Consider the following 27,450-nt stretch of genomic DNA (forward strand, 5'->3'; position numbering starts at 1 on the left):
ATTATTCTCTATATCTATATGTATTGTTGAATTAGCTTGTCCCAACTTATTTGCACAGGTACAGATTTTCTTGTAGAGTGATTTTCAACCTCTCATTTTCCTTCAAACATTCATACCAGCAAATTTGTACACATAACTAAAGAATAGGTAACCTCATCTTTTGGTAAACTTCCCTCCTCCTCAGTCGTTTCCTCCTTGCTGAGTGTCCTGATTCCCTATAATACGAGCAACTATCTCTTTCCATCGGCTTCTCTCCTGAGCTTCCCTCATGGATTCAGAGAATGTTTTTCCACTGGCTTTCTGTACTTGATCCGTCCATCGAGTAGGTGAGCGACCTCTACTTCTGCGCCCTCCAACGTTTCCCGAAATTATAAGTCTCTCAAGATTATCATCACTTCTTCTTGCAATATGGCCGAAACATTTTAAGACGGTGGGAGGCAAATAGAGGAAAGTCGAGTCTGAATATTAAGCTCTTGGAGGATTGAGTGATTTGTTCTGTGTTCCGTCCATGAGATGCGAAGCATTCTTCTTCAGCACCACATTTCAAAGGCGTCAATCCTTTTTCTGTCGTCCGATTTCATTGTCCATGTTTCGGATCCGTATTTAAATATGGGAACGTACTAATTTTATTTTGGTGTTCTTCGACAAGGAGCGATCTTTCCAGATTTTCGATAATCGACTCGTAGCGTTTTTGGCCATGCCTATTCTCCTACGTATTTCTGTTTCACAAGATCCTGTATTACTGATGTAGGATCCTAGATAATTGAACTCGTTAACCACTTCAAACTGGTCTAAGGCTCCTGTTGTCTGAAGTGAATTTGAATAATCTACTATCATAATCTTTGTTTTTTGTTTATTGATCTTGAGACCACATCTATTGCTTTCGGCTTCCACTACCTGCAGCAGGCTGACCATTTCTTCTTCGGATGAAGTTATTAATGTTGTATCATCTGCATATCTGAGATTTGAGATCTTCTTTCCTGCGATAGAAATACCGCCATTCCATTTGTCGAGTGCTTTTCTCATTATATATTCCCCATAGAAATTAAAAAGACTTGGAGATAAAATACATCCTTGTCGGACTCCTCTACCTATTTTAAAAGGATCGGACTTATGGTTTTCAATTCTTATTCTGGTTTCACTGTTCTCATATAGGCTTTTCACCAGAGCTGACAGATGATGAGGAACCCCCATCTCATGTAGAACTTTCCACAAAACTGTCCAGTCTACACAGTCAAATGCCTTCTGATAATCCAGAAAGCAGATGATTATCGGAATTTTGAATTCTCGTGCCTTCTCAATGAATTGTCGCATATTAAGAATTTGCTCCCTTGTGCCTTTATCCTTCACGAAGCCTGCCTGTTCTTGTGGTATTTATCTATCCAGGTATGTCTGAATGCGACACTTGATGATTCTCAACAGAATTTTACTTGGGTGTGAAATTAGTGAGATGTTTCGGTAGTTACTACATTTTGTGGTTGCGCCTTTCTTATGAATGGGAGTAAATAGTGCGGTACACCAATCACTGGGCCATTTGCCGATTCTCCATACATGATTGCACAGTCTCCACATTAATTGGAGACCATGTTCACCCATGTTCTGTAAAAGTTCTGCCGTGATGTCATCGCAACCAGGTGATTTATTTCTTTTAAGGTGTTTTATGGCTTCATCGACTTCAGACCTTAGAATATCTGGTTCTAGGGTTGTTGTTGAGACTTGCAGTGCTGTTATATGATTAGTGTTAGAGGTTTCAGCTTTATAGAGTTCTGTGCAGTATTTCTTCCAAGTCTCCAGAACCGGATCCATATCGCTTACCATATTACCTGTCTCATCCTCTGTAGCGTAATTTCTGGGTTTGAATTCCCGAGCCAGTAACTTTACTTTCTGAAAGAGATCTCTTGTTTCATTTCGATGTAAGTGGATTTCTACTTCCTGGCAAATGACACATATTTGTATTTATATTTCCGGCAATTTCTTTGGATTTCTCTTGATAAGCTTCGATAGTCGTTTAAATCAAAACTGTCAACTTTAAGTTGCCCTTTGTTCTATAATTTTCCATGTTTGGTCACTGATCCATGGTTTACGACTGTTGTTTTTTATGGGTTGGCGACTTTGCTTAGCTGTATCTAATATATCTCTTTTAAAACCTCCCCAGAAAGTCTCGATATCATCTATGGGGGTAGTACTTGTCCCAGTTAACACTGGGTTTATTCTTTCTTTGAAAGTTACAAGTTCAGTCTCTGTAAACCCGGGAGTTCTAGGAGTGGGCTTGTGTTTGTTTCTAAAACGTATTCGGAATACAGCTACAAGGAGTTGGTGGTCGCTTCCACAATCTGCACCTGGATAAGTTTTTGCGTTAGTAACTGAGGACTTCCACCTTGAATTGATCATTATGAAATCTATCTGATTTCTTGTTCCGTCGCCCGGGGATTTCCAAGTGTAGAGTCTTCGTGGGTGGTGTTGGAAGTAGGTATTCATTACAGACAATTTTCTTTGGCCACAGAACTCTATTAATCTATCGCCTCGTTCATTTCTTTCCCCAAGACTTTGGTAAACTTAATATATATTTTATTATTTCATGTTTTTATTGTTTTAAAACTAATCATCAAATATTTGTTTGTAGAAATGTTGAACTAGTAAATAACAACTCACCGACAACTAGTACACCCACAATAACAACAACTACCACTATAGATACATTACAATCACCAGTGACACCGTGCTCGAGCACCTCTCCCGTCGTTAGCCCCCAGAAAGAACAAGCACCGCCATTGAGGGCGATACCTACCACATCAGCAGCTACTCCCTCGCAACTAAGTTTCCCAACAGTTTCTCCTACATCTACAGCTGTAGTACCGGCGCCTAATAATATTAGCTGTAATGCACCGGCAGTACCTGTCACAACGAGTAACACGCTGGTAACTGTGACAAATAATGGAGGGGGTGTAGTTGGTAGTCCTCAACAGAGGGTCACAACGAGGGAAAGGAGGCCAAGGCCTAGTAACGAAGGGGAGAGAAGGGACGGAAGCAGCAGGAGAAGACAAGGTAGAAATAGGAATTCAATTAATGTAGTTGCATCACCTAGTAATACTAATCAAAATGGGGCTGTGGCTGGGGTAAAGATGGATTTGCCTCCAGGTTATGGTAAGTCAAAAGTTTATGGCATGTAATGTCCGAACTATATTTCTATGTTTTATATGTATCATTTATACAGTGCGATGGAATAAGTGTTACCCCCCCCCCCCCCTTATTAACTTATTCATTTTTAGCACATAAGCAAAACGCTCGGACAGGTCGATTTTTAAAATAATCATAGTAGCATCATATATTTAAAATAATCATAGTAATCATTATAGCATCAATGTTTCGAACTTTACGCGATCCCTTTTCAGGTGACAGGCATAACTTTGATTTTTTTAAATGGAAAAGTACATCATGTCACACCTCATTTAAAAGCTTTTGAAATACTGATTACAAAAATGTATAATACTTTAATCCTTTTTGAGAACGTAGGCGCAAAATTTCGGTCGAACTCTTTTTAAACCATTCATTTTTTTCAAATCCTGAGAAAACTAATAAGTATTTTTGAAAAATTTAAACGCAGAATGAAAGATTACAGTATTACCGAGGGTTGACAATCCCTTAGAATAAACAAAAAGTTTCTTTTGAATGATATATTTGAAATTAAAAATCAGACTAAATTTTCTCCTTTTTTCGCCCCTGTGACTTATTAAAATAAACATAGAAGTTCTCAGGGACTTTCGACCATCGAGAATACTGTAATAATTCATTGTGCGTTTAAATTTTTCAAGAATACTTATTAGTTTTCTTAGGATTTGAAAAAAAAATGAATGGTTTAAAAAGAGTTCGACCGAAATTTTGCGCCTACGCTCGCAAAAAGGATTAAAGTATTATACGTTTTTGTAATCAGTATTTCAAAAGCTTTTAAATGAGGTGTTACATGATGTACTTTCCCATTTAAAAAAATTTAAGTTATGCCTGTCACCTGAAGAGGGATCGCGTAATGTTCTAAACATTGATGCTATTATATACTATGGTTATTTTAAAAATCGACCTGTCCGAGCGTTTTGCTTATGTGCAAAAAATAAATAAGTTAATGAGGGGGGGGGGTAACATTTATTCCAGCGCACTGTATAATATTACAACTAGAAAATAGTTTTAGAATCTTTTTATATAATATTACCCTTATAATCATAGTCTACAGACTCTAGTTTAATTTATAACAGAATTTTCTACCAAACTGTATTCAACAAAAAAATATTTTATTTTAGAATTACGAACAACTCAACAAGGACAAGTTTACTTTTTTCATATACCAACGGGTGTATCCACGTGGCATGATCCTCGAATACCCAAAGATTTAACACCACTTAGTCTCGATTTGGATCATTTAGGACCTTTACCGCCAGGTTGGGAAATGAGACAAACCAGTTCCGGGCGGGTAAGTAACATATTAAAAGTCTAAAATTAAATATAGTGTGCAAAATGAATTTTTCAGAAAAACATTCTATAGCTGAAATGTATGTATAGTCCAGTCGGGATAGACGAATAACAGGCCTAACCTTGCATTAGGAGCTGCCTCAAATTTTATTTTTCTAATATTTAGGTTCTCGTTTAAAATCAAGATGGCGGCTAACGCAACAGCGGAATGCAGTCGAGATTGAAAGTTTCTATTGAAATTTCTAAAGATTAGAAAAATAAAATTTGGGGCAGCTCGTAATGCAAGGCTAAAAATGCTATCCCGACTGGGCTAGTAGCTATGGTCTATGGCTCGAAAACAACACACTTTCTGATATCAGTATTTGAAATTTGTAAACATCAACATGTTATCGCATATTAAAAGTATATTATCGGATATGTGTAGATATTTACAAATTCATACTCAGACTGACATAATGTATTAGGCGATCTGATAGTAACCTTTGAAATGAAAACATGTTATTGGTAAAACATATTTTGTCAGAAAATTCTTTTATTTTGTTTGATTTAGTTTCCTTTTAGAACAATACAACAATTCCAGTGATTTTCCAACATATTTATGCCGTTGAATATTATGATTTTACAAGATTTACAAAATAGGCGTTTGTTTCGTCAATTATCTCTTCGTTCGGACTGAATTTTTATTTACGAGCCATCTCTTAAGATTTCGAAACCTATAATAATCGGAGGGGACCAAATCAGAAGAATAAGGTGGATCACAAAGCAATTCGAAGCCTAACTCATGAATTTTTAGCACTGTCATAAAGTTCTTGTGAGCGGGTGCATTATCTAATAATAATAATAGAGTTTATTTGTAGCAACTAATAACATAGATAATAAATAAACCCAGTTTCTCACTGAAGTTGTTTGTCACATGGATTACAACTTGTGGGCCAGACGTGTTCTCGGTCTTACTTTATGGTGTCGAGTCCTGGACTGTGAATAAAATCGATCTAAATCGCCTTGAGGTTTTCGAAATGTGGTGCTATAGAAGAATTTTAAAAGTTTCCTGGGCGGAGAAGATTCGAAACTCCACAATACTACAACGTCTCAGCAAGACACTGAGATCATAAAAAGCATCAAGCAAAGAAAGCTGGAGTATTTCGGACATGTAATGAGAGGTCCCAAATATATGTTGCTACAAAATATCATGCAAGGAAAAATAGCAGGCAAACGCAGTCCAGGACGAAGAAGAACCTCATGGTTGAAGAACTTGCGAGATTGGTATGGTGTTGATACAAGCATGCTATTTAGGGTGGCAGTGAATAAAATTAAGATAGCTATGATGGTAACCAACGTTCTGAAAGGACATGGTACATGAAGAAGAAGGGCCAGACGTGCCCTGGTAATCCCCAGGCAGCGATCCTAAACATAAATTATTAATCTCCATTCTCATGGGTGTGCATTTTATATCTACTGCTAGGTGTCAGTTTTTGTTCCACGGCAAGTATCCCTGCTACTCTCTGGGTATTGGCGCTACGAATACCCAGAAAGCATCCCCCATTCGCAGGGGGGCGCGCCTGATAGAAGAACTGACAAAATAACTCCCACAATAGAGTTTATTTGTAGCAACTAATAACATAATAAATAAACCCAGTTTCTCACTGAAGTTGTTAGTCACATGGACTACAACTTGTGCGTGAGGGTTAAATTTTGATCATATTAAACAACATTAATTTATTTTAAAGTTTACAAAAAGGAATCAAATATAGTCTTTTTCGCTCATCTGTCTTCAAATTTGGGCTCCTCTTCTCACTAACTCCGTTACTATTAAATTTTGTGTATGGGACCTACGAAAATCTCTCATAAAATTCAAGAAAGGATTGCGAAAAATTTCCGATGGGATTCTTCTGGCGGACTTCGTTTTCTATGAGAATTATCATGATTTTTTTAAGGTGTTTTATGCATTTTTACAATAATTTTCACAATTTAAACATTTATAAGTGACTACATGTCTCGCTGCATATGGGACCGTTTCCCCACTGAGTTCCCGCTTCAATTTGTTCTTCTTTCGAACGTTGGCGATCATATTGTCAATAATAACTTTGTCTACAGCAGCTAGAAACAGATAGTCTCACTAGGCACCCAGAAGATAAAACAAATTTTAATAGAGCTTGCAGATTACTCAAAAGAAACTTGATCCAACATAAAGACAATGGAATCAACAATTATTTAAAGAACCTCTCACCTTCAGATGATACAAATTATTCTCTGTGGAAACTAACAAAAAAACTTAAAGACAACGAACAAATGAATATGCCAATCAGGAAACCAAATGGCACATGGGCTAAAACTGACAAAGATAAAGCTTATACTTTCGCAAATCATTTATGCGAGGTATTTCAACCGCATCAGAGGGAAGTCTCAGCTGAAGAAGAAGAAGATATTCATGAAGTCATAAACGCACCATATCAAATGGCTCTGCCTATTAAAATTTTCAAGAAATCTGAAGTAGAAGAAGTAATTGATAATCTGGAGAATAAGAAGTCACCTGGGTATGATATAATATCTAGTTTGGTACTGAAAAATCTACCCAACGAAGGTGTAAGCCTGATTACTTATATATTTAATTCAATATTAAAAACAGGTTACTTTCCACTTCAATGGAAAGTAGCACAAATTGTTCTAATCCCAAAACCTAATAAGGATCACGCGGAAGTATCTTCATATCGTCCAATAAGCTTGTTGCCTATTATATCCAAAGTGTTCGAGCGGCTTTTCCTGAGAAGACTAGAGCCTACATTAGACAGCAACAATGTTTTACCTAATTATCAGTTTGGCTTTAGGAAACAACATGGTACCATCGAGCAAATTCATAGGGTAGTAAAAACTATCAGAAATTCGCTCGAACACAAAAATTACTGTACAGCTGCATTCCTAGATGTCTCACAGGCATTCGACAAAGTTTGGCATGTAGGTCTTATCTCCAAGATTAAATCCATATTTCCTTATCCCGTAAGTTCACTATTAAGATCCTATCTGACAGATAGATTTTTTCAAGTCAAAAGAGGAGGGGAAATTACTAACCTGTTTCCAATATGTTCTGGAGTTCCACAAGGAAGCATATTAGGACCAACACTCTACTTAATATACACATCGGATCTTCCAACCACCATTAATACAACAATTGCTACATATGCGGATGACACAGCTATAATGGCTTCAAATCCTATAGCAACAGAAGCATCCGAGGTATTGCAAAATCATCTGACTAAACTAGAGAGCTGGCTTAAATTGTGGCGAGTACAAGTCAACAGTTTAAAATCCACACAAATAACATTTACTTTAAAAAAAGGTGTCGCGCCTCCGGTTTCTATAAATAACACTCCACTACCAGTCAATACCGCCGTAAAATACCTGGGAATTCATTTAGATAGTAAACTTAATTGGGGCACCCACATCTGGAAGAAACGTCTTCAACTCGGCCTAATCTACAGGAAAATGTATTGGTACATGAGTAGGAAATCAAATCTTAGTCTGGAGAACAAAATTATGATTTATAAATGTATTTTAAAACCGGTGTGGCTATATGCAGCACAAATATGGGGAACAGCAAGTAATACCAACATTCAAAAACTTCAAAGGTTCCAATCAAAAGTGTTGCGCCAGATCTGCAATGCCCCTTGGTATGTTACGAACCAGAGATTGCACCACGACCTACAGCTACCAACAGTTAGCGAAGCAATATCTGCTGTAAATTCTAGATATAAAACCAGACTATCCTGCCATCCAAATTCACTCGCCACGGACCTGCTCAACATTTCTCATGAAAGACGATTAAAAAGACCTGACCCTTTGGACCTCTAGTACATCTGGACATCAGAGCAACAACAGAGTGCAGTGTCATAGTGCAGTGAAATAATCATGTTTTAGTTTTAGTGATTTTTTAAACTTCTTTCGTATTTTTATTCATGTTCCTTAGACTTTTAATAATCATATTTTTATTGTCTGAACTGTCCACTATACTAAATTTTATCTATGTATTATGTTCCAAGTAATTGTTGTTTTATTTTAAAATTATAATGTTATATGTCTTACTGGGTGCTCGCCACTGGGCGGCTTCCATCTGTGTTATTTTTCAATAATTATATGTATTGCTTATTGTTTGTGATTAGACAGATTGCAATAAACGTTGGATGTTAAAAAAAAAAAAATGTCTCCCTGCATATGGGACCGTTTCCCCACTGAGTTCCTGCTTCAATTTGTTCTTCTTTCGAACGTTGGCGATCATATTGTCAATAATAACTTTGTCTACAGCAGCTAGAAACAGATTACCGGATGTCTCTCTCTGGACGATTTCGGAACCAGGATACTCTTCTTCGGCCTGTGCCTCTTCTTCCGGCGGTCTTGCCCTGTATTATGAGGTGTAGAAGATTATATCTGTCTGGGTGTCTCATTACATGACTGAAATATTGTAACTTTTTTTATACAGGGTGTCTCATAATGGATTTAAGGTTTTAAAGGAATAAAAAGAAACATTCTAATAATTTTAGAACAATTTTAATACACTTGTTGGGTACGTTAACAATGCGGATCTATTGTTTAAACAAAACATTGTTTAAATGTTGGAGTTTAAATATCTTCTTCCCAGCAGGCTCTTAACCTAGAGCGCAAGCTGCGGAAAACTCGCTGGCACATCTGAACGGGTATGTTACGTATAGCATTGGTAATGCGGTGTTTCAGTTGCTGGATGGTTTCTGGTACTGGACCGGTGTAGACGATACTCTTTAGGTACCCCATAGAAACAAATCTAAGGGGGCCAGATCTGGAGATCGTGGAGGAAACGGAATATCTCCGTTAATGGAAATAACCGTGCCAGAAAACAGTTCTGTCACTGCGTTGATTGACATTGCTGCAGTATGTGCCGTGGCGCCATCTTGTTGAAACCACGTTCCGTTGACATCATAGCCAGGGATCTGGCGCAAGGATTGGCGTAAAAAATTACGATTCATAGTGGTGTAGTGGGCGCTATTCACAGTAACCGTACGTCCTGCACCATCTTCAAAAAAGTACGGCCCGATTATGCCCAAGGCGGACATGGCACACCATACGGTCACTTTTTTGGAGAGTAATTGTCTTTGATGTTTTTGCCTCGGATTATCTTGGGTCCAATGTCGGCAATTGTGCTTGTTCACATATCCGTTAAGATGGAAATGTGCTTCATCACTAAAAATAATGTTCTCCATAACGGAAGCTGTTGCTCGGAATCTTTTCACCCAATTATTCACTAAAGCTGCTGACGGTGCAACGGCTAAACGTCTGATATTGAAATGTTCACAAAAACGTCGATGCGCCATAGTGTAAGAATCGTTCGACTTAAAGAACGATTCAAGCATAAACGCCCGTTGCTCTGCTGGCCACTGTGCATCCTGCCATCGCAACTGAAATCTGCATGCTCGCTCAACCTATATACACCGTCAGCTAATTCCTACTTAGCGCAGGGCCGGCGCCAGAATAAATTAAAATCTTAAATCCATTATGAGACACCCTGTATTATCCATATAGAAATAGTGTTGTTTAGTTCACAGTATTTTTTACTTTTTTAGATATATTTCGTCGATCACAACAAGCGTACAACTCAATTTACCGATCCTAGATTAAATTCTCAAATTTTGAGCAACATTATTAGGAGGAATGGGTGTAATCCACCTGGTCAGCCCGTCACAAGTACGTGTTTAACAGTTACACCTACCACCACTACAGCCACAGCCACTGTTAGGTATGTATTAAAGGAATAGAATAGAAGGGTTGAATATGTAGCCTTTTTGCAAAATTTGATATGACCATATAGCCTAATTTTTCAGTAGACCATTTTGAAAGATTGAGAGGCTCTCTAAATTCTTGAAATTTTCAAAGCGAGTTGCCAATGTGATTTTTAAATTGCCACATTACCGGTGTAACGAAATTTATTAATAGTCCAGTCGGGTTAGACGAATAACAGGTCTAACCTTGCATTAGAAACTGCCCCAAATTTTAGTTTTCTAATCTTTAGGGGGGGGGGGTCAATAGTAGTGTAAATTTAAAATCTCGACTAAATTGCGCTGTTGCATTAGACGCCATCTTGATTTTAAACGAAAACCGTTTTTGCTCAAATCTCCGCCATTTTCAACTTACCGACAAAAAGTATAACAACCAAAATTGTTGAAAATGTGATTTTCTATTATTTCTATTCTTACAATTTTTTCGTGCCGTCGATATTTTCCGAGTTATGGCGGAAAATAGTGACAGTTAGAGCATAATTATTGAATTATCTCGTTTATTATTAGTTTTACCACAAAAATTGCCCCTATACAAAAATAGAGAGAATTAAATTCTACACAATTTTAACATCTTTCATTTTTTGCTAAAGTTAATATAACAATTTTTTTCATGCGGTTGATATTTTCCGAGTTAAGTGGGAAAATAGTAAAAAGCGGTGGGGGAGCATAATTACTAAATTGAATATTGTTTCTGAGATGCCCCAAATTTTATAATTCTATCCTTTAGGGGAGATCAATAGTAGTGTAAATTTAAAATCTCGACTGAATTCTGCCGTTGCATTAGCCGCAATATTGATTTTAATGGAGAACCGTTGTTGCTTAATATCTCCGCCATTTTCAACTTTTAGACAAAAAAGATAGGAACTAAAATTGTTGGAGACGCAATTTCCTACAATTTCTTTTTCACAATTTTTTTATGCGATCAATATTCTCCGAGTTAAGGGGGAAAATAGTGGAAGCGGAGGGGAAGCATAATTATTGAATTGTCTCATTTATTATTAAGTTTACAACATAATTGTGCATAAACAAAAATAAAGAGAATTATAATTTAATCAATTTTTGAAACTTCCAATGAAACACCAACCAAACTAAGTACATAAAAGACATAAATAATAACTTATATGCATTAAGTTCACTTAGTTTTATTAACTGGCGGGTTTGATCGGTTGAATTTGTGTGTCGATAATTAAGTTTCATGTCAGCTAACATATTTTAATATTTCAACAATTTTTTTTTTTAATTTCGGACCCTGTTGGGGGGAATATTCGTAGACCCGCCACTGGTTCTCTCGAAAAAATTGTAGCAAATCGTAATTGCAACAATTTCAGTCCTTACACTTTTTGTCGGAAAGTTGAAAATGGCGGAGATATTGAGCAAAAACAATTGATATAAAAAAGAGATCAAAATTGTACAAAATTTAATTCTGTTCATTTTTGTATAGGTTCAAATTTGTTGTAAAACTAATAATAAACGAGATAATTCAATAAATCAATAATTATGCTTTAACTGTCACTATTTTTCCCCATAACTCGGAAAATATCCACCGCACGAAAACAATTATAATAAACAAAATTATAGAAAATCGCATTTTCAACAATTTCAGTTTGTACACTTTTTGTCGAAAAGTTGAAAATGGCGGAGATATTGAACAAAAACGGTTCTCGTTTAAAATATCAAGATGGCGGCTAACGCAACGGTCAAATTCAGACGAGATTTTAAATTTATACTAGTATTGACCCCCCCCCCCCCTAGTTTAGAAGATTAGAAAAATAAAGTTTGGGGCAGCTCGTAATGCAAGGTCAAATGCTATCCCGACTGGGCTATAACTGGTATTATTCCTAAAAGATATTTAATTGAAAACTTATTGGTCCATTTTCCTGGTAACACCTCCATGGCTTCTAAAAATTGCAAGCCAGATGGATGCTGAAGCGAAGAAGACAAATTCTGAATTTTGAATTCCCTCTTGCCTTCTTCGCTTCAGCATCCATCTGGCTTGCAATTTTTAGAAGCCATGGAGGTGTTACCAGGAAAATGGACCAATAAGTTTTCAATTAAATATCTTTTAGGAATATCTTTTAGGAAATCAATTAAATATCTTTTAGGAATTAGAAAATATCAATATTTTTCAATATTCTTAATGTTTCTATTAGGTTGAAAACTTTGCATTTCAGTTGCCAGATGACGCTAATTAGCTTTCATAGTTTTGTCACTTTGTGCAGAGAGCAGCAAACCTACGTCTCTCTGATGGTGTCTCCAATTAGAGTCGAAAATCATCGATTTAGAGTGCTGGTTTGCGCTCCATGTTGTAAGTGAAACATAAGACAGCTTTGCCTTCGGATTGCAACTGAATAAAAATGGAATACCTTTTATTTTATTTCTTAGCCTTTTTTGTTAGTGCTATGCTTTAGATATTAAATCACATATTATATTGATGGCTTTAACACATTGCCAGCTATACGCCTTTCTCAAAAAGTTTTATGGGCGCCACCCCAAAAAAGTTTCTATGGAGGGAGGGGCTATGTCAGATAGATATGACTAACGAACATTTTTAACGCGAGGCCACGTCGGTCATATATAACTTACACGATAACTTTTAAATACCCTTCCACAATTTAATGATAACAAATCGGTTAATCCACTCTCGGATTTTGACGGTTCCAATTTTGCAATCCACTCCTGATACAAAATTTTGAATGCGCGGCGATAACGACCAATCATGGCAAACGTAGGATGCCGTTAGTTGTCATTCATCTGCACGAAGGATTAAAATTTTTGATGCTTCGTCACCAAAATGGAACCTAAAGAACAAAGGATTTTCGCGAAGTGACCCTACTGATTCTTTAGCATTATACTGTGACCCTTCTACTCCAGGGTAATAAGCTAGAAATAGACCATGTTCGGGACACTCAAAGATCCAGGTAGCTGACTACTTTTTTAGTTATTGTAGACCTATAGGAAGAAAACCTACCTGTTTCCTGCCTAGAGTTCGCGTCCGTTTTTTAATTATTAACAATTTAATGCAAAAGTAGCGATTTTTTGCACTTCATTCAAAAGCTAAATAGTTGACATAAAATTACAAAATTCAGTTTTTTAGAACATTGAAAAACCTTCAAAATGCCGATTTTTGAAAGTTAAAAAGTTAATTTGTTGCTACGCAAACTGCAAAATAAGTGAAAATCGTTATTTGTTAATAACTTTTACTAAAATTACTTTAGAACTTTAGTGTTTCACACAAAGTTGGGTATTGGGGTACTTAACAAACCCTCAAAATTTGAGACCGATCCATTAATTAGTTTAAGAGTTATTCTAATTGTTTATCCCAGAGACATTTATTTTGCAATAACATAAGACAGAAAATAATGAAGATAGGGCAATTCTGCGTATGCCAAATCAAAGTAGAAAACTGATGCTATCAAAATGAACTAAAAAAGATAAAAAATTATCTAATATAGTTAAAAATCCTAATGCCAAATTTGTGAAATTTTGTAGTTTATAAACATTTAGAATACCTTTAAAATTATTGTCCTTAGAAAAAATCATTTTTCCACCTACCTCTGCCGAAAGTATACTTTTCCGGACCTGATTGTAGGGAACAAAGTTGTACTTTTCCTCCCTAGGGAGGAAAAGTAAAAGTGACGTAATGGTATTTCATTCATGAAGTATAACTTATTGACGCCCTGTACAATATCTATTTTCTATTACGTAAGTATCTATACATTTTAACGTTTAAATGAATAATTAAATGAATAAATAACAGAATGATAAAAAACAGTAAATTGTTATTCTAATTTAACAATGTTTACATTAATAATTTGACTTATATTTGACAGTTGACAGTTATATTGTACCTACTTGTTAGTTTTAGTTCTAATACATTTTGTTGGTTAGTTACATAAATAAATTAAGTAAAAATGAAAAAATTACTTGTTATTCGAGGAAGGTGGAAAAACCATATGTATAACATGGGAGTAAAGTGCCTTTTCTTCCCTTGAATGATTACTGCCCTCCGCTACGCGTCGGGCAGTAAACTTCATTCTCGGGAGGAAAAGTAGCACTTTCCTCCCTTGTTATACAAATAGCTATTACATATTAGAAAAGCTGGTATTCTACATGAATTTTTAAAAATGTAGTTCAATTGGTGACTAGTCGTGATAAGTGAAGGGGGAGCTGGGAGCCGACAAATGCACGAGTCCAAAAACTAAAAAAGGCAACTTAAACTACTATCATTTTCTATATCTCGGGATCTACTGAATATATTTCGATCGTTCTTTTTTTAATATGTATGTAATTTTTCTGTACATTACAAATATGCAATTTGTCTAGACATTTATTAATTAATAAATAATCTAATTTGTTTAAACAATTTTTGAAAAAATAATTTTTTCCCAAAAATCCATGATTTTAATCATACTATCGTTATTAATCATAGAAGAAGTTAAGGTATACTTTAATAAATAATTATCTAATAAAAATCATTTATTTATTAAAGTGTACTTTAACTTTTTCTATGATCATTAATGATACTATGATTAAAAAAATCGATGTTTGTAAAAAATAGATTTTTGTAAAAAAATATTTTTTCAAGAATTGTTTAAACAAATTAGACTGTTTATTAATTAATAAATTTATAAACAAATTGCATATTTGTAATGTACGTAGAAATTACATACAAATTAAAAAAAGAAAGATCAAAATCCATTGAGTAGATCCGGAGATACAGAAAGTTATATTCGTTTGAAATTGCTTTTTCGGTATTTTAACTCGGTGGATTTGTAGGTTCCCCCTAGTAATCGTTTGAACTACATTTTTGAAAAATCGTAGAGGGTGCTGTGAAGGTACAATGTTTGTGCAAATTTTTTAAGAAAAAATACAAATCCCATTCTTTAAAATGGCATTAATGAGATTCCTTAATTATTATAAACAAATTAGCTGTGAATTAAAAAAAAAACATATGGCTAACTTTGTCCCAAATGAACCCAGGCTAAATTTTTTTTATTTGAAAATTCGTGTTAAAATACTATCTTTTCGAATATATAAAAAGACTGTTTCTACGGACAACATTCTTAAAGTTATTCTAAATGTTTATAAACTATAAAATTTCAAAAATTTGGCATTAGGATTTTTGACTATGTTAATTATTTTTTTTTATCTTTTTTTAATACCTTTTGATACTATCACTCTTCTACTTTCATTTGGCATACTCAGATTTGCCATATCTTCATTATTTTCTGTCTTATCTTATTGCAAAATAAAGGTCTCTGGGATAAACAAATAGAATAACTCTTAAACTAATTAATGGATCGGTCTCAAATTTTGAAGGTTTGTTAAGTACGCCAATACCCAACTTTGGATGAAACACTAAAGTTCTAAGGTAGTTTTAGTAAAAGTTATTAAGAAATAACGATTTTCACTTATTTTGCAGTTTGCGTAGCAACAAATTAACTTTTAAACTTTCAAAAATCGGCATTTTGAAGGTTTTTCAATGTTCTAAAAAACTGAATTTTGTAATTTTATGTCAACTATTTAGCTTTTGAATGGAGTGCAAAAATCGAAAAAATCGCGATTTTTGCACTAAATTGTTAATAATTAAAAAGCGGACGCGAACTCTAGCCAGGAAACAGGTAGGTTTTCTTCCTATAGGTCTACAATAACTAAAAAAGTAGTCAGCTACCTGGATCTTTGAGTGTCCCGAGAAAACCCTTATTACTCTGGACTATTCTATCACTCAAAATTACGTGACGTCGCAAGAATTTTTATATCCAATTTTTTTATACATTTTTGTATCTTTTAATCGTTAAAACATATAATTTTTTTTTTTTCAGTACCACTGAACCAGACGGACAGTCATCTTCACATCACTCAAATCCAGACCCAGTGTCCCCCAGAATAAGGCCAGAACAGATTAGGAACGAAGATCTACCTCAGAGCCTTCTGAACGAGTCGGAACACCTACCAAAGTATAGGCGAGATCTCGTGGCCAAGCTGAAAGTTCTGAGAGCAGAACTAAATGCTCTACAACCACAAAGTGGACATTGTCGACTGGAAGTGTCAAGAAATGAAGTTTTCGAGGAGAGTTACAGGTAAATAACTACTAAACTTACGTGCATAGAAATCCGCCCACTTAAAAATTTGGTCATTTTTGATGTCTTGTATTTTTTAAACCTGTTGACCGATTTATGTGATTTTTTTAATATGTTATAGCCTGATTCTTTAACAATACCGCTGTAATAATATTGTTGCTAAACAGGTAAATTTTCATTGTATACCGGGTGTACGAATCAAACTTTTTTTTTTCGAAGTTCGCATCATCCTGTGGAATATTCTAGCATTTATAAAACACTGAAATTAAAACCCAACTATAGCCTCAGGTTTCCTAAACATTATCTTTTTTGATTCAGTCGCTTATGTTGGATAATAAAAAAGTTAGATACTTTAACAACTAGACATGTTCAATACAGGGTGTTTTTAAATAAGTATGGCAAACTTTAAGGGGTAATTTTGTATGAAAAAGTAATGACAGTTTTGTTTATAAACGTATGTTCGCAAACGCTTCATTTCCGAGATACGGGATGTTGAAATTTTTCTTACAAACTGACGATTTATGTATTGATTTAAATCCGGTTGAGATATGCAAATGAAATTTGGTGGGTTTTAAGACGTAGTTATTGCACATTTTTTGACATACAATTAAAAATTTAATATTCACCATTGGCGCACATAATATGGCCGATAATATGACCGATCATATTACCCGTATGCACGCTAATGGTGAATATAAAATTCTTAATTGTATGTCAAAAAATCCGCAATAACTATCTCTTAAAACCTACCAAATTTCATTTGCATATCTCAACTGGTTTTAGAGCAATAAATAAATCGTCAGTTTGTAAGAAAAAATAACATCCCGTATCTTGGAAACCAAACATTTGCGGACATACGTTTATAAAGCAAGCTGTCATTATTTTTTCATGCAGAATTACCCCTTAAAGTTTGTCATACTTATTTATAAACACCCTGTATTGATGAAAAACATGTCTAGTTGTTAAAGTACCTAACTTTTTTATTACCCAACATAAGCGAATGAATCAAATAACAGAATGTTAAGAAAACCTGAGGCTATAGTAGGGCTTAATTTCAGTATTTTTATAAATGCTAGAATATTCTGAAATGAAAATTTACCTGTTTTGCAACATTATTACAGCGGTATTTTTAAAGAATCAGGCTACAACATATTAAAAAAATCACTTAAATCGGCCAACAGGTTTAAAAAATACGAGACATCAAAAATGACCAAATTTTTAAGTGGGCGTATTTCTATGCACGTAAGTTTATATACAGAGAATTTTAAACATAAACTTGTTACTTAAGATTTTTTCCAACTTTCAATTAATTGTCAGTAGGTAATCGCAGAGACAGAAGACTATCTCCAAAGATTAACACACATCTTCAATACAACAGCCAACACATACACTGTGATAATATCAGCAGAAAAAAACAAATGTAGGTATGACAACATCTAAACACCCACTACGATGTAAAGTCGAAATTGATGGGAAAATAATAAAGGAGGAAGCAAGGTTTAGATATCTGGGAATAGATATAACTAGTTACGGAGATGTTGAAGAAGAAGTTAGACAAGAAAGCTTAAACGCAAGTAAAGCGGCGTTTAATGACACAATCTAGAAGAACACACACCTAAGACAAGACACAAAAGCAAGAATCTATAAAGCAGCAATTAGACCTATATTGACATACACAGCGGAGACAAGACCTGACACATCTAAAACGAGACGACTACTAGAAACAACAGAGATGAAAATACTTCGACGAATATCAGGGAAAAGTCTGTTGGATAGGGAGAGAAGCGAAAACATAAGGTAGAAGACATAAATGGATGGGCGACAAAACGGAAACAGGAGTGGAATGAACGCATTAGTAGAATGGCAAAGGATAGGATAGTATGAATAGCACGAGATAAGTCACCAAATGGACGAAGAAGTATTTGCAGGCCAAAAAAAAGATGGTGCGATAATTCAAACAATTTAGGAGGCTAATATTGAAGAAGAAACAGGCTTTTAACCCTACATACAAGAAAGAAGAAGATCACGGTTGATATAACGGTTCATATCATTACTGAATACGGTTCCACAAGCTACTGGATTGGAAGCATGGAATCGTTTATTTACACTATTATTTAAAAGTACAAGTTCTTTCTTAAGAGAAAGGCAATGTTTATTTTTCAAATTAACATTTATTTCTGTTTTCTGACAGCAGTAAAATGGATTTCGAAATAAATAAATTATATACATTCTTCTTTTTGTCTCAGTTAATTTAATTAAAAAAAAGTTTTGGCCAACCTGTATAAATAATTATGTTAATGTTTACATTAGTGAATAGAGAATTGAATTACCTTTCAAATGAGCTATCACACGACCCCTATTCCTATTAAAAAAAATCACCGATTGCGTCATCACGCCCAGATGGATGACGTCACTAGTATGATATATACGCCAAAAAATTATTATTTAAAAATAAAAATCGAGCTGATTTGTAATTTATCTCCAGAGTCTCCCATTCTCGAGAAAATGAATTTATTTCAACTCAAACGTCCTCACTGTACCTATAACTTCAGAGGCTTATATCTCAGAACTATAATTTTTTGGAGCTACGCGCCCATGAAGTCTTTTGTTCTACATATCAAGGATTACCAGAAAAGTATCGGAGCATTTGACAGAGAGCCATTTCCCATAAGGTTTCTGCGGGGTCCTTTCTCACCTTTAGTACCAGCCTTGGATTATAAGCTTTCATTTGACACCTCATTTGTCATTATATCTGGTATATTGACTGAAAAATTACATTCGCGATCGGACGGAAAGACGGACAGACAGCCTCGCTAAGATTTCTCACCTTTAATAACATCTTTGGATTATAAGCATTTATTTGACACCTCATTTTTCATTCTACCTGGTATAGTGACGGAGCAGTTATTTTCGCGGTCGGACGGACCGACGGACAAACAGCCTAGCTCAAATTTCTCACCTTTAGTACCATCCTTGGATTATAAGCTTTCATTTGACACCTTATTTGTCATTCTACCTAGTATAGTGACGGAGCAGTTATATTCGCGGTCGGACGGACCGACGGACAGACAGCCTAGGTCAAATTTCTCACTTTTAGTACCATCCTTGGATTATAAAGGACGTAATTTGGGAATTCCCCGCATGTAAAAGTCCTTACATGTTCGTCAAATTACTTTCGACTCGGCTAAATTAGTGTAGGTTAGGCCGTACTAGGCGAAGGATTTCCTGGCTGAAAAATCTACGTACGTGGTTCAACACAACCACTACAAATCTTTTCAGAGCAGCAGTGTGAAAAGTAGAGATTGCCATGATGCCCGCCAACATCCGAAACGGGTAGGCACTACAAGAAGAAGAAGAAGAAAAAGAAGAAGGCCGTACTAGTTTATTCTGAAGTGTGAATCTTTATTATATCAGGATAAACTAGTTTGGCCTAGGCCAAACTATGTGACAAAAATGTGATAATTCTTTTTAAAATATTATCTACGATAAAATCAATCTAAAAAGGTAATCCCGACAAAACTAATTTGAATGGAGAATAATGCATTTTGTTGTCATTAAAATATTTGTCCGCCGGCGCCACTGAGTAAAGATCGAATTGTCGGTCGCACTCCCTACTTCAAATCAATTTCAAGTAGTCACGTGTGTCTGACGTAAGCAGTCTAGGAAAGTAAGTGATACGACCATTTCAAATTGCAATGTGCTTCAACTGATAAAACAGCCTTAAGGGGGGCATGGCTTGAAAATTTTGAATTTTTGGATTTTTTATTATTTTAAATGAAGTACATAGCTTCAAGAATACTCTGAAAATTTCAGATTTATCGAAGTAAAATTACCAGAAACAAAGCATGTTGAATATCCATACTCCATACCTTCGACTCGCTTTGCAGCAGCTTAGCGTCAGCGGGCTGAGTGTAGTGAGACGATTTGACAGCCAAAAAAGAAATTGAAAATAAAAGCTGTCAAATTTTCAACACGTTTTTCTCAAAACTGTTTTTTTCAAAAGCAGTGGACATTGTAACACAAAAACTACGTGACCGATCCACCCGAAATTTTGCATACATTTTCTTAAGACATTTCGTGATGTAACCCTGTCGAGATATTTTTTATTTTATGTTTATTTTTGTTTAACAATAAATATGTTAATTTTCATCTTTTTTTTACAAAAATTTCGTTGTTTTGACTTCTAAGTGATACCAAAAACTCAAAAATTGTTAAAACTAAAAAAACTCGATAGCGTTATAAGCCTCGAGAAACTCGTAAGCGAATAAAATCTTTTTGAATGTCCAGTTCTGATGTCCACCGCAAAATCCATTTTTTTATTTTACCGTTAAATTTTCACCTTTGGCTTATTTTTAAATATTTTGCCTTGAATTTTTTTTTAATATTTCCATTTTTTTATTTTACCGGTTAATTTTCACCATGCGTTGGCTTGTTTTTCAATATTTTGCCTTGAATTTTTTTAATGTTCTTTGAATTGTACTGAATATGTTTATTTAATAATTAAAAAAAAATAATTCTACCACAGTTTAAAAAAAATTAACAAATATGTGCTTGAAATGTTGATTTCAAACCATGCCCCCCCCCCCCAGACAGAGGTTTAATTATTAATTTAAATATTGACATTTTAAACTGATGTAACTGTGTAATCTAGAATCATTGTTGGGCGTATAAAGGAATTATATAGAATACAGAGGATACCTTATTATTAAAAAATCCAGAAGTGAAATCGCCGGACTTATATCCAAAAATATATAGGACAAACAAACTGACGACTCTCCACCAAATTATACAAACATAAAAAAATATTTAGTAATATTAAACTTTTTGTGATTAATGGTATTCAGCCAGCTACAGGAAATTATTCTCCTTGTTTAAGGGGATGGGTACGTATTTTCGGCTGCAATGCTATTCAAACGGGGATTCATTTTTTTCGAATCCTGAGAAAACTAATAAGTATTTTTGAAAAATTTAAACGCAGAATGAAAGATTACGTTCTTACCGAGGGCCGAAAGTCCCTGAAAACTTCTATATTGTTTATTTTAATAAATTAAAGGCTGAAAAACTAAGAGAAAATGTAGTATAATTTTTAATTTCAAGTATCTGATTCAAAATAAACTTTTTATTTATTCTAAGGGACTCTCGGCCCTCGATAATAATTTAGTCTTTCATTCTGCGTTTAAATTTTTTAAAAATATTTATTAGTTTTTTCAGGATTCGAAAAAAATGGACACTATGTCCGTGGTGATATTTTCCATATCGAACATTCGCTATCTTTGTCATACAACGCACAGAGTCAAATAGAATATGATGACAAGACAGTGACAGTTTTAAATATTTGACATGGCATCGGGAATATTTTGAGTTGTTGATTAAATAATATTGAAAGTGTATTTGATAAATAATTGATTTAAGACGTGAACTTAATAAAAAGTTATTTATTGTTTATTATTTATGGAAGATCCAAGCAGAGAATACATCAGGATATATTCTGTGATCCAAGTATTTTTTTGTTAAATATGTTCAAAATTGTAAGCGTTCCATAGTAACCATATATTATTAAAAATACTTTCCTCTTTTCTCGATTGAGTATTAGTTTTTGTTGTACATATAAATTATTACAATCACTGAATACATAGTTAGGGAAAAAATTATCACATTTATTAACTGAATTAATAATTTGCAATTATACAAATAAAAGTTATCCAAGAACATTCAAAAGCCGTCTCTTTAAAGTTAATGATGACATTGTCAAGTAGAATGACATTCTAGTAATGTTTACATATCCCTACCAGTGTGAATTTTACTACACGTAATTTGTGTAAAGACAGAAAAAGTAGGGATAGTCGTAAAATATTTGCGAATTATATACCGATGGCCTTAAAACAAACTAGTCTAAGGAATAAGCAACTTAATGACTTTATTTATAGATTCAAGATATCACAGGTCACAAAATAGAATAGAGATAATTAGAAGCATAAGGAAGTTTACGATTAGAGATAACGCCTTAAATATACACCCAACGTAGAAGCCACTAGTCAAAAAACGAAACATTCGAATTTAAAAAGAAAATATGCAGCCATAAAATTCAATGGAAAATCCAGTCCTGAGCACCTCAGATCATACCCGTCTTCAGAAATACGTGATACTCTCCGACCGAAAAATATAAGAAAACAACTTAAGAGGAAACAGTAGCGATCAACAGGTAGCAAAAACGCGTTCCAAGATTGCGGCTTTAATTTTGAATATTTTTTCGAGACATTTGGCACACGTATTCGTAAGATAATAAAGAATGTCGGTACAGAGCCCAATTTGAAAAATATATTAATATGTGGAAATTACTCTGTAATTAAATACAATATTAAAAACGAGCCTGTACCGCCATTAAGAAGAACAAAAAAATACACTTTCTTCAAATAAACTTTTTATCCGATGCCTAGATTTTGTGTCATTTTGTAACTACTAAAATTTTTTATTTCATTAGTAGTTCCAAAATGACACAAATTCTAGGCATCGGATAAAAAAGTTTATTTGAAGAAAGTGTATTTTTATGTTCTTCTTAATGGCGGTACAGGCTCGTTTTTTTAATATTGTATTTAATTACAGAGTAATTTCCACATATTTTTCAAATATTTTTAATATTTTTCAAATTGGGCTCTGTACCGCCATTCTTTATTATATTACGAATACGTGTGCCAAATATCTCGAAAAAATATTCAAAATTACAGCCGCAATCTTGGAACGCATTTTCGCTACCTGTTGATCGCTACTGTTTCACCTTAATGTAAACCAGTGTTTGTTGTAAACAGTAACGTATCAAGTAGTTTTTGAGTTACAATGTGCATCGCCTTTGAAAAAAGCAGCTTTGAGAAAAAAGCGTTTAAAGTTTTGTCAAATGTTATTTTAAATTTCTTTTTTGTCTGCCAAATCGTAAAGTGATACACACCGGAATATGTTATTGAATCGTGGAGTAATTTACAAAACAGATAGGGAACAGCTGTTGAATTTTTCTCACTGCGTCCAAGAGCGCTAGCGCGAAGCTGCTGCACAGCGGGTCGAAGGTAGGGATATTCAACATGCTATATTTCCGGTAATTTTGCTCTGAACAATCTGAAATTTTCAGAGAGTATTTTTAAACTTATATACTTTGATTTAAACTAATACAAAAATCGAAAATTTCAAAATTTTCAAACCATACCCCTCCGTAAAGGTTTGTTTTCCTTAGTCAGGCCGCACATCAAAGAAACGTGAAACATGAAACAAATAGATTGTGAAAAAAGTAACCGTTTCATGTAATATGCTAATCGTTGAAACAAAAATAAAATTTGTATAGTCGGCAATGGGTAGTGACGTGGTCGTTGCTGTCGGCGCCGCTCTTTAATTGCATTTTAATATCAAAGAAACGTGAAACATGAAACAAATAAATTGTGAAGAACGAAACCGTTTCATGTTATATAGTGTAGGAAACAGAGCTTGAACTTCGCAAATAAGTGCGGTTATATTTTTTTTCTAGTATTTTTTTAGTAGTAGTTTTTTTCTTAAAAGATTTCGCCCCGGAACACCCATTTTCATCCCTTTGAAGGGGGTAGTTTGTGGTTTTTGCGAAAAGTAGCCCTTTCTGTACGCTACTGCAAAAAATTCCTTAATAGAAATATGCAGAGATCTATATTTCCTACAATTTATTCCGCGACAGCATATATTTATCACACACCGTTTAACGGAGGTGGCGCCCCAAAGTTGATAAGTTTTTAAAAAAGATGTTTTAAAAAAATTATTTTTCCCTAACCGTAATGGGAATTAAGAAGCAATTTAGCGTCAATTAATCACAAATAAGTGTATGATTTTTTGGTATAGGTTTCATTTAAGGGCAATTGTCCATTTTTTAATTACAGGGTGTTAAATTTTAAAATGCCCCTTTTTATATATACCATCTGAACCGCTTATGCTAGCGTAAAAAGCTTTCAGCGATTACCCATGTACAAGTATTATTTACATATTTGTATAATTCACCCCCATATTTTCCCCGAAACCACCCCCCAAAAAAAAGGAAAATGAATAAAGAAAATATGCAAAAATTGACTATGGGCCATCACTGTTGCTTAAGGTCCAAAGAAAGTAAAATATGTATAGGTCCTAATATGTAGCAGACAGTGTGTTCTTTTATTTGTCATAAGTATTTTATTAATAAAATGAATAGGTGACGAAAAAAAAAACAAAAACTGGAGCCCGCCAAAGCATTTCTGAGGTTTGCGGCGCCACTGTGCCGTAACGGTTGCTTATACGAAAAAAATGCATAGTACCTTATTTGTAGAGCAAATAGTGGTCTTTAATTCTGTATAAGCGTTGTTTCAAAAAAATATGTAGGTAATGAGAAAATCGTAAAAACATGCTCGCCAAACTTATTTTCAGGGATAGGGGTAGTTTCCTAAGGGGTTTTGCAATAACCATAATATATATGTATTTATAAAAAACCCTACTGATGGAGCAGGATTTTTCCCTACCCCCTTTAAAGGAATGATAATGGGTGTTCCGGGGTAAATCTTTTAAACAAAAGTTAGTCTCATAATAAGCACCCCTTGATATACCAGAAAAAAAAAATAACCGGACTTGTGTCGAGCTTGCGAAGTTTAAGGTTGATCTGAACCCCCCCAAAAATAAACTACACATTCAAAAAATTTGAAAAAAATTGAGAAGGTATATGTGATCACTAGAAGTATTTTGACAAATTTTAAGCAAACTTCATGTTTTCGTTTTCGAAAAAACTCAAAAAAACTCATTTTTTTCAAGTATAAAGCGGGAAAACTAAACATACAATTTTGTTAATTTTCTTACAGCATAAAGATATAATCCTAGGAAATACTTATGAATTTTTTTTAAATTTTTGAATGTACAGTTTTGCCACAGTAGGAAAAAATAATATGTTTCGGCTTATAATAAAGCTACCGGTAAGAAATTGGATAAAATTTCAATAACAACATATATAAAACTGTAACAATGGAAAATATTTCCAATAAAATGTTGAATATTTTTTCCTAAACATATGAAAAATCTCGTTAAACAAGAATTATATCTTGAATTGCCGCTAAGAATTTGTGCCGCCATGACATTGCGCCATCTACACCATCGGTAATATTTATGTTCGATAGATAGCAGTGCCTTCTGCTTCAATCGCGTCACACAGAACTTTATCCTAACAGCGTTGCCATATCAATTACTTTGTACAACAAAATGTTTTAATGTTAGTAGGTAATATAAGCCTACTACTATAACGTCTATTTATAACGCATCAACGTGACCTTCTGAAATTAATTTAACTACTTTTGTTGAAATATTTTCAGTCCCCTTGGCCGTATTAGATTTTGATATATAAACCCTAGTTGGCAATTGGCATTTTAATGCTTTTAAGTACCATAAAATTGTCTTTTTTTATTTGCATTTTTTCATGTATCTCTGAAGCTTTGTATTTGACTATATTTTGAATTGGAATTGGAGCATAGTCTTCATTTGTCAAATAGTGTTTCTAATAATACCATCCATGGTATTTCTCTTTTGTCGCACTTTTATGTTTATTAAAGATTTTAATTGAAATTATTACTTTATCTTTAAAATTTTCATTGTCCATTACTTTTTGCATTTGTGGTGAGCTAAATTTAAGGGAAAACAATTGGACGATATGTAAATAGATATGGAGTAAGAGCAGTAAATAACCACTTCTAAAATTAATTGAGGAGAGGTTAAAAATATTTTCACCTTCATATTAAAAATAAAAAAGGATCAATATACAAGGAATAATAGGTAACAATCAATTTTAAAAATCTTACATCTATATTGATTTCTTCTCTGTACGAAAACAACAGAAATAAATAAGACAAAAGAAAAATGTGTTGTCACTTAATAATATGTATGTTAAATAAACGTATTGATTAGTCTGATGGAAGTAGAACTTAAAACTGTTATATGGAGCTAATCTGGATCGGTATAAATTAAATGAGAAAGAAAAAAATCTAATAAACAGTTTCTTTAAGAGCAGGAATAGAAAGATTATGGAATATTAGAAAATGAAAACGGCGCGGCAGAATAATCATCGATAAAGAAGTAAAAAGAGGAAACGCGATAACGATATCTGGAACAATTGTTTTATCTGATAAGAAACGAAGAACAGCCAGAAATTGCTATCAAAATAAAAAAGAATGTGTGTGTACTATGTACGCACGTAAGAAGATATTCTTCTATTATATAATAGGTAATTTAAACGAAATAAATATACTTAAAAGGTTATTTGTATTTTATTCTCTTTCTCTTCTCTATTTGTATTTTATTTAAAAATCAAACTAACTTTCTTATCTACCACTTTCAAAAAAATTTTATTAAAACAACCAAAAATAAAAAAAAAACATGAATGGCCCGGGAATTGAACCCGCAACCTTCCAATCTCAGTGCTAACGCATTTCTAACTACTCCATCGAGGCACTAGAAATAAACATGTAAGTTTCGGATATAATTACACAACACGGCGACATATAGTGTAAAAATGTTATGCTTACATAATATTTTATTAATCCAAAAACACAAGAATTATAATAAATAATACATTTCCTAAAACCACTAATATATTCTTTTAATGACTTATTTGCACGGTTACAGATACATACATACCTATCTTGAAAGATTAGCAATGAACTACATACTGTCAGTGTGCGCAGGCGCGCGGTAAATGTACAATTTTACCCTCGATCGATTCGCCGCTAAAGAAGAATATCTTCAAAAATATAGTAAAGCAGTGTGGATTGTTTCTGTGTTTGAAAAAGGTTATGGGTTTTTACGACCTTGTCCGGACGGGTCAGTAAGTGACAATAATATTGTGGAAGTTAAGTGACTGTATTCATCCCGAGAATATACATCTCTAGAGGCAGCCGAATCCATAAAAACATGTAGCTTGTTAAGTGAATGTCCCTAAAGAAAACAATAACTTCTTCTTTAGCCTGGTTGCATCCACTCCTATACAAAGGCCTCCCATGAGTTCTCCACTCTTCTCTGTTTTGTGCTATTTGGTACCAGTTTCTCCCCACTTTTGCTTTGAAGTCATCTAGCCATCGTCTTTGTGGTCTTCCTCT

The 27,450-nt window shown here is 34.1% G+C and overlaps 1 protein-coding gene across 1 annotated transcript in view; it reads left to right on the plus strand.

Moving 5' to 3' along the window:
• The window catches only part of LOC114339927 (E3 ubiquitin-protein ligase SMURF2), a 135,513-nt gene that overhangs the window by 46,805 nt on the left and 61,258 nt on the right, over positions 1-27,450 (plus strand). Inside the window, exons 5-8 of the mRNA XM_028290612.2 lie at positions 2,624-3,144; positions 4,293-4,462; positions 10,047-10,219; positions 16,082-16,339. Coding sequence (XP_028146413.1) covers positions 2,624-3,144; positions 4,293-4,462; positions 10,047-10,219; positions 16,082-16,339 — 1,122 coding nt within the window. The remainder of the gene's footprint in view (positions 1-2,623; positions 3,145-4,292; positions 4,463-10,046; positions 10,220-16,081; positions 16,340-27,450) is intronic.

This window comes from Diabrotica virgifera, chromosome 3 (genome assembly GCF_917563875.1).
Source record: "Diabrotica virgifera virgifera chromosome 3, PGI_DIABVI_V3a".
NCBI classification, from domain to species: Eukaryota; Metazoa; Arthropoda; class Insecta; order Coleoptera; family Chrysomelidae; genus Diabrotica; species Diabrotica virgifera.